This window comes from Ascaphus truei, chromosome 20 (assembly GCF_040206685.1).
Source record: "Ascaphus truei isolate aAscTru1 chromosome 20, aAscTru1.hap1, whole genome shotgun sequence".
Taxonomy (NCBI): domain Eukaryota; kingdom Metazoa; phylum Chordata; class Amphibia; order Anura; family Ascaphidae; genus Ascaphus; species Ascaphus truei.
In genome coordinates this window covers 28560415-28569701 of record NC_134502.1, presented here as the reverse complement: position 1 = coordinate 28569701, position 9287 = coordinate 28560415, and the positions used below count along the sequence as shown (strand labels likewise).

General features: G+C 44.0%; 1 protein-coding gene across 1 annotated transcript; it reads right to left on the bottom strand.

Moving 5' to 3' along the window:
- Positions 1–207: 207 nt before the first annotated feature.
- Positions 208–6478, bottom strand: LOC142471070 (extracellular calcium-sensing receptor-like). The gene is made up of 6 exons (XM_075577867.1): positions 6282–6478; positions 5457–5748; positions 3243–4073; positions 1813–2064; positions 1197–1320; positions 208–1118 (listed from the first exon to the last, which is right to left on the bottom strand). The coding sequence occupies exons 1-6, from the start codon at positions 6476–6478 to the stop codon at positions 208–210; spliced, it is 2607 nt and encodes an 868-aa protein (XP_075433982.1).
- Positions 6479–9287: the final 2809 nt, after the last annotated feature.

Genomic DNA, 9287 nt, shown 5'->3' with positions numbered 1-9287 from the left:
GCCGCTCTCCTCCCCTCACCCCCACCCCCCCACACCTGTCCACCAGCATCTGGAGGACTCCGAATTTATGAGATTCACAATATTAAAAAATATCAATATTTATTGGTGCCACGTTCCAGATACAGTATAAAAAGTAACAATTTTAATTGAAGTAACATATTTTAACGTTCTGTAGATGTAACATTTTAGATACATTTTTTTAATCTCTTATCTTGAAACTTTAGCTTTCCTCATGAGACGTTCTCTCGAGTTCATTTTGGGTCGGAACAATATGATGAAACATTTGGGCACAAACATGCAGACCACCAGAGCCCAGCTGGAGGACAGGATGGCGAAGACCTCCATGGCCACGGTGTACTTGCCGCGTGCGCTGAGGGAGGCCGGGATATAGGATACCCAGACACTGAGGAAGGCCAGCATGCTGAAGGTGATGAACTTGGCCTCGTTGAAGCTGTCGGGGAGCTGTCTGGCCAGGAATGCAAAGGTGAAGCTGATGGTGGCCAGGAGGCCAAGATATCCCAGCATGCACCAGAAGGCTGTGGGGGAGCCATCGTTACATTCGGCAATGATGACCCCAGGTTGGCTTTGGATGTTGTTTTCTGGGAAGGGAGGAGAGAGGACCAGCCAAGAGATGCACACGAGAAATTGTAAGAATGAACAGGGGACAATTATCATGTAGGACACCTTAGGGCTGGTCCACTTCCTCAGACTGGTCCCCGGTTTGGTTGCCATGAAGGCGAGGACCACCATAATGGTTTTGGCCAAGATACATGAGACACAGAGGGCAAAAACCATGCCAAAAGCAGCCTGGCGCAGAAGACACTTCTCAGGTTGGGGGAAACCAATGAAAGCCAAAGCACAGAAGAAGCAGAGGGACAGAGACACGAGAAGAAGACAACTGAGGGTGTAGTTGTTTGCTCTGACAATGGGAGTATTCTTATAATGGTTAAAAAGTCTGAGGATGGAAACTGGCATCATGGAGGAAAAGAGACTGATAGCAGTTAAGGTGGCACCCAAGGGCTCTTCATACGAGAGGAACTCAATGGTCTTTGGGAGGCACTTGTCTTTCTGGAGACTTGGCCACATATCCCACGGGCACATGGAGCATTCATCCGAGTCTGAAAGATAAAAGTGAAAAACACCTGACCACCCATATATCTTTTGGTTTGTCTATAGTGCTTTTGTTATCTGCTCACCTGTCTGGGTGGAGATCTCTCCTTGGGGACAGGCGACACATTGGAAGCAACAGACAGGCTCCCCTCTTCTCAACACCTTCCTAAAACCAGGGAGGCAGCTCTGACTGCAGACGGAGTGAGGAACCTGGGGGACAATGTATGTTCAACAAGTCACAAAAGGATATGGGGTGAGAAGCAGGATGGACTCAGTGACCCATTAGTCCCTTCTCTTGGTTCACTGTATAAACCTGGGGTGGGTGACAAAAACTCTATGGAAAAACTGTATGTCCAATTGACAATGAAGGAATGTTCAGCATTTATATATGTAATGGCAATCTTTCAATCCCTTCCAAAAATAAAAATATTAATATTTTTTCTCCTATAACACTGCTAATATTCACAGCGTTGTACACAGAATTTTACAGGCACAGAGAGTCCCTGTCCCTTCAAGCTTGCAGTTGAATTTATGGTTCTGGTTAGATAAGTTGACTTGCCCTAGAACACAAGTAGAACAGACACTGGGATTGGAACAAGATTCACCAGCTCAAAAACGTGTAAGTTTGGATATGTATAATATGACCATATTTATTATTCGGCTTATATTGGCACTGTCAGGTTCTCTAGACGCAGAACTCACGCTCAAAGCCTTCACACTGCATACCTGTCTTCTCCCTGATGCCCACATCACGGCACTTGCATTGATACTAAAAGTGTTTCCATCTGAGGCCGCTGTATCGTAGCTTCCCACCTTGACCTGCCTCATCATGCCATCTGCACCCAGCTGCCAGTTCACAATATCGTACACCGCGGGCAGGTCCCCATTCCTATCAAAGAAGACCTCTCTCCCACTGCTCAGCCTCACACGTACGTTCTGGATGTAGTGTAACAGCTGCAGGGGGGAGAAGGATCATCCCTAATTTATTTGCTCTCAATGGAATGACAACGTCTACTAAACAGAATTCATTCTCTCGAGTCTTTGAGGTAGACGGATATTGAGAGACATCTGTCCACCAGTGGTGGGATTCTTAATGGCAACATCATGGTTGTTGTTATTTTCTCTTGTGTCTCTTGTGTTTGTAATCCTGAGTTTCTGTTATTCCCCCACTCCATACAAGGTCTGTGTATTCCTGTTCACCACTTCTTCCAGGAGAAAACTGTGTATACTCAGGTTCAACCACCGAGATATAACCGCCCTTCTTTACCACTGTGCCACTCAACCAAGTAACCTCCAGGTGAGGGAAAATTCACATCACTCCGTTATTTACCATAATTATTGTTTATAATTCAGATTCCATTGCCGAGCTCATGTAATGAGAAGTGCATGTGTCTGAGTAACAAGGTACACACCTGTCTTCTTGTATACAGCTGTATGTTGTGTTGTCCGTGTGTGGATGTGCGTAAGTGTCTGTGTTTGTTGTGTGTGGTTAAGCTACTGGTATCCATACACAGAAGATAGGTACAGAGCTCGTTACAGGGGCTGCCCCACTGCCTGTTTTTATTCCCTATTATCTAAATATTTCTTCATATGAGATGGGTTCTGATATTCCCTCTCCTTTATTTCTCAGCTGCCCCTTTTTTTACACTTTGTACGGCTGCGATGCCTCTCTCATTTAGTGAAATGTTTAGTTCTCAAATTACCTTGTCTGCAAATATGATGAGACAAGTTTTCTGATAAGAGCCTCTGTAGTATGTAGAGAAAACAGGTCTGCGCTGCCCATTGGAGTGGAGAAAGTGAGAATAAATAGTAGGAGTTGTCATGTGAACACTATACTGCAGGCTTCGGGCCTTCTTAAATAAGAATTTAAATACATATTGACACAGCTGGGGAACAAATTAATGGTGGTTGATGTGTTTAAAGGGGCATCAAATAAAGCTCAAATACTACTGTATATAGGTCCTTAAAGGGGTAACAGGTGAAGAGGAGACAGGGGAGACCTTCACATACATTATTGGTGAACACCAGAGTTACAAAGACACACTGATACACGACTACCCAATAGCCTTGACCACCAGGGATTTTTTTAACCTTCTCATAAAATATTGTAGATGTTTAGCAGATATTAATACCTGCCATGGTTTGAAGTTCTGAATATCTGTACAACTTCCATTATAAAATGGTCCTCTCCCCTCCTGGCATGTTTGCAGATCATGCAGAGCTGTGACTATGATATAGATCGCTGTATAGATGTTGTAGGAACCTCTTATGCTGGACACATCATTGTAACTGTTCTGGATACTCTCTAGATCCTCATTTCCAGTACACAACTTTGCAGTAGTATCCCACGAACCAGTGAGTGTTCTCTGGTCCAAGAATTTGCATCTAAAAGCTTTTTCCCAGAACTTCTTGGTCCAGGTTTCCCCCGGGGTGTTGAAGGGATGGATTCTGTTTAAATACCTTCTAAACCCTTTAATTGTTGTGCTGTGGAAGGCAAAACCCAGAGAGCCAGAGAGGATTGTGGAGTACTTGTCCATTGATAATACGTTTGAGATGGACCAAGCTTCACTGGCCACGAAGATCTTCCCGGTTATGTTCTGCCTCAGGATCTCATCCAGTAGTTGCACCATTTCAACATCCATTGAGAAGATCACCACAGCTGTGGCTGTTGACTCTCTGATGACCCTAGCGAGGTGGGGGGTATTCTTATCCAGACGGCTGAGCAGGATGAATTCTGTGAAGGCCACACAAGCTCCGGCCTTCAGGATCTCTTGCTTTATCACCTGAATGCCCTGCTCCCCATAGTCATCTCCCAAACCTATTAACCCAACCCACGTCCAACCAAAATGCAACACCAGCTGGGCCAGTCCTTGGGACTGGAAGACATCGCTGGGAGCAGTCCTGAAGAAGGAAGGGAACTGTGTCCGGTCACTCAGGAGGGAACTGGTTGAGTAGATACTGATCTAAAGTGACAAATAAGCGTTTGATATGGTGCACCTAACCTGTTTGACTGAAAATATCGATATCAGTAGCTATGACTTCATATTATGGTAATTTTTTTTCTGAAATGTCCTATTAAAAAATAAACAACAACTAATGGGATAAACTAAATGTGCAGTACTAAAATCCCATTCAAAGCCATACTGTATGCATCTCTCTTACTATGCTTTGTTGATAGCAAAGTGATTAGCAATAGAGAAATGTAACACGGCTTAGGAGAGTTGGGTATAGTAAATAGGATTGCCTAATTAACTCTTAGTGTGGTGTATCGGTGCTACCTATGTAACCTGGGTAAATGCAAGGACTGTAAGGAGGGTAGGTGATATCACAAATGTCCCGTCCCCCCCACCCAAAAAAAATGGCATAACTTTTATTGTTAATATTTAAATAAAGATGGCAAGACTGAAGATAAAAAATAACATAAATCGACACCGTGTAACTCCGCTCTCCCGGCAATATTTTGATATCTTTTCTTTTATTGTCCAGTACATTGTATCTCTACTCCTCCACCAAAGACAATGTACTGTAAGCAGGTACAATAGATAGCATTGTTGTAACAGCAATAACTCTGTCACTGCAATCTGAGAGTTTGCTACAATATAGAGCTGTAAGTACAGTGTCTCTCTGCTCTTTGATCAATGGCAATATGAGCCCATAAGGCAGTTACTAATGTTACAATGTTACTCTATTTCTAATTATACAGTACTATCTCAGGCAGTAATTATACTGCGCACTCTCTGAGACAGTCTTTTGAAGTCACAGTCTTCCTGTCTCTAGCTGTCACTTCTATCTTTATCCATTTATTCTCCCATATATATTTCTATCCTATTAATACAAGTTATTAATGTATACTGGTATCCTTCTTGCAGGGTGCTAAGCATTTAGATACAACGCTTATTTTGGTTCATGTTCTATCTATTAATTAAAGTACACCTTTGCCTCTGCCCCTGGTATCGTTCAAGGCATTCAAGCATTTTTCCTACTGGCACAGCAATCTAAAATAAATCTATAATCATTCTACATCAGGTACCATCTGATCCCAACACCTATCCTGATTTTTTAACCTAATTTTGCCACTATTAATTCAGTTCACTGCATGAGTGTTACACTGTGTCGATTTATATTATTTTTATTTTCACTCTTGCTATCTTATTTAAATATTAACAATAAAAGTTATGTTATTATTTACCTAGGAAAGCACCACAAATGCAATTCTTGGGGGGGGTGGGGGGAGTTGTTATATCACCTACCCTCCTTCCAGTCCTATTTAAGGGTTGAGTTGTTGTTGGGAAGAGAACAGTGAGATAAGAAGTTCAGCACTGTGGACAGCTCCCACTAATCCTTACCTGTGGGTTTCTGTACAAACCCAGGATATGAGCCATGAGAATGGAGTAGGTGGAGGTTGAGTGTCCAATGATGGCAGCCAGAGGTTGATTCTCCCGGCAAGAGAAATTGGGGATACCCTGGTTCTGACCTGTTAGAATCTTCAGGGTCCCATCCAGCTCCCCCTGTAGTACTCCACAAGAGTCGCAGATTTGAAAGCCCAGGGTGATGTTTGGGAGGAGGTCCAGTCTTCTGTTGATCTCCTCCATGGTGAACCTCATGGCCTGGAAGTGCTGGAAGACTTCAGAAAAGAAGCTGGGGGGTGAGAAGGAGGTAACCAATGATGTGATATGACCCTTTACCTGTAGAGGAATTGAGAAGCGTAGATGGAAGATGAAGAAGGCAATGGGGGGAAAAGTCTGTGTAGAGGAGGTCCTATTTAATATCATCTACCCGAGGAGGAGGAAGAAGAGGAGGAAAGAGAGAGAGCGATAGGGAGAGAGAGAGAGCAAAATAGAGAGAAGGATAAAGATGAAAAATATAGATAGTGAGAGAGAGAGAAAGAAAGATGCTTAAGGGAGAGGAATATAAGGAGAGAGAGAATAATTTAGAGAGAAAAGGGAGTGGTGAGACAAAAAAAAAAAAAAAATAGTGTGAAATGTATGTGAGAGAAAGGGGAAGAGAAATAAATGGGGAAGAAAGAGGGAGAGAGACAGATGGGGAGCGAGGGAGAGGGGGAGAGAGGAGATTGAGAGAAATTAGGAGAGAGGAGATTGAGAGAAATTAGGAGAGAGGGAGAGATTTACAACAGTTAAATAGTGAGATACAGAAGACATTGCAAACCTTACAATTTACAGGCTCCCTGTGGGGGGGTCTCCGTGAAAAAGGTTTTCAGGTACTCTATGTCAACATGGAAGGGAAACACCGCCCCTATTAAGACATCTCCATGCTCGTAGACCCCAGTGAGGTCCAAGCCCTGGAGTTTGCACCCCAGGCTGTCAGAACGAGAGGCAGGAGTGAGGTAGAAAAGAACGAGGTGCCACATAGACAAGTATAAAAGGGTCATCACTCTGCAACCAGACAGGAGAAGGACATTCAATTCTGATCCTTCATTTATAGGATGGGAAATCAGAACCCTACAATGTAAAAGTCACCTACACATTATATACCAGGAATTATTATTATGTAGGATTATAACATTTCCTGAGCAGAAGGTTGAAGTAAATCGAGATACGCTGCATAATTATACAGTACAATGTGTTCATTATAAATGTATAAATTGGAAGCATCATTATACAGCATGGTGTGTCCCTGACTCTTGAACCCTCGTTTCTTGCACCTCCCATTTCCTCACCCACCCAAATAGATACAGACACCATGGTGGGGTACAAATGGCAAACGCCTTTTATTAAACAAACATCTACACTCCTGGAGGACATGGTCAACAAGTCGCTCCCCAACCAGATATCTGATACTGCTCACCACCCCTAGATGACCCAGTGAGCTCTCCAGGTTGGTAATACCCGAGGTCTCTTAGGAATGCACCCCGAATCCCACCACACCTTGTCCTGACCCAAGGGTGCATCCTTTGGACCACTCCCATACCTCAAATGAAACACCCGGGCAAAACTGACAAGTCCTCTGCCCTGCAGCTGTGTCAAACTTAGTAACACCCCCAACACCTTCTACCCGAGCATCCACCTTCCTTCTTACTGTAATTGTTATTTTTCTCGCAAAGTTCCAAAGTGCGGGGAAACAGTTTCGGGTGCGAGGAGAACCCTGCGTGTGCAGCCAACACAACATTGTCCAACAAACTCCTCAACGTGCAGGTCGCCTCGGGGACAGAGGAACTAGGCAGAGTTCTACTCACAAGTTCACAATGCAATTCTTCATTTATTGTAACAGCCAAGAACAGAGGAGGATCAGCGTTTCAGGCCCCACATGTGCTTTTCATCGCGTAATTTCATCTCACTTTTTTGTTTCCCTTTTTTTCTCTGTTTTCTCTTTTTCCCCCCAAATAAAATGTGTAACTTGTTACAACATCACCTAAACAATAATCATAAAACATAATGTTCCCCAATAAACCTGAAACCCAAAACGGAGAGGGTGGGAATGTTTTGGCGAGGTGGAAAGAGGAAGAAAGAGGTAGGTCACGGAGCGACAGCCCATTAACTAGCCCCCCCACCCGATACATCACTCCATGGCCCCTCGGGTCAAAGGTGATGCCTTCCTATATTTATATGGTCAGGGCTTACTTTATCAATGAATAGACACACAGTATCATTATACAGCGCGGCGTGTTCATTATCAGTGGGTAAATACTCAGCGTCATTATACAGTGCAGCCTTTTCATTATCAGTGTATAGCGATACTCAGCATCATTATACAGTGCACCATGTTTATTATCAGTGTACTTTAAAAAGATACTCTGCATCATAATATAACACAGCACATTCATTATCAGTGAATAGATATATGCATATATATATATATATATATATATATATATATATATATATATATATATATATATATATATATATATATATATATATTATACAGCGTGTTTATTATCGGTCTATAGATACTGTACTAAGCATCATTATGCAGCGTGCGTGTTTACTACCAGTGCATAGAGATACAGTACTCAACATTAATATACAGTGCAGAGTGTGTATATATATATATATATACACACACATACACACACACACACACACATATATATATATAGGCAAACTTGCTTACCTTCTTACCTCATTCTCTCTCTCGCTCTTTCGGCCGTGTAGATTTTTTAAATTACTGTCCCTTTTTATACATAAATGAATTCCCTCGTTAACAGAAAAGCACTAATTAGCACTGACCTCTTCGGTTCTGCAGAGCACTGTGTGTTTGCAGCGTGTCCCTGACAGCCGGGCACGGAGGGGTAACGTGAGGGATATTTCTAACAGGGTAATTATTTAACCGGTGGGACGGAGTTATCCCAGGAGAGGCGCAGGGAATTCTCTTTAATCTATTAGTCTATTTGTATTTTATTTTAAGAGATATTGGCTAGGACAGTGTGTGTTTGTAAAGGGGAGTCTGGCACTGCTGCTTCCTGCGCTGTTTCTGTGCTGTGTATACATGGTGTAGTAGTGTGTGTGTGAGGGGGAGGCTGGCACTGCCCGCGCTGTACCTGTGCTGTGTATACATGGTGTAGTAGTGTGTGTGAGGGGGAGGCTGGCACTGCTGCTTCCTGCGCTGTTTCTGTGCTGTGTATACATGGTGTAGTAGTGTGTGTGTGAGGGGGAGGCTGGCACTGCCCGCGCTGTACCTGTGCTGTGTATACATGGTGTAGTACTGTGTATGAGGGGGAGTATGGCACTGCCGCTGCCCGCTCTGTACCTGTGCTGTGTATACAGTGTGTAGTAGTGTGTGTGAGGGGGAGGCTGGCACTGCCGCTGCCCGCACTGTATCTGTGCTGTGTATACATGGTGTAGTAGTGTGTGTGAGGGGGAGGCTGGCACTGCCGCTGCCCGCGCTGTACCTGTGCTGTGTATACATGGTGTAATAGTGTGTGTGAGGGGGAGGCTGGCACTGCCCGCGCTGTACCTGTGCTGTGTATACATGGTGTAGTAGTGTGTGTGAGGGAGAGGCTGGCACTGCCGCTGCCTGCGCTATACCTGTGCTTTGTATACTTGGTGTAGTAGTGTGTGTGAGGGGGAGGCTGGCACTGCCCGCGCTGTACCTGTGCTGTGTATACATGGTGTAGTACTGTGTATGAGGGGGAGTATGGCACTGCCGCTGCCCGCTCTGTACCTGTGCTGTGTATACAGTGTGTAGTAGTGTGTGTGAGGGGGAGGCTGGCACTGCCG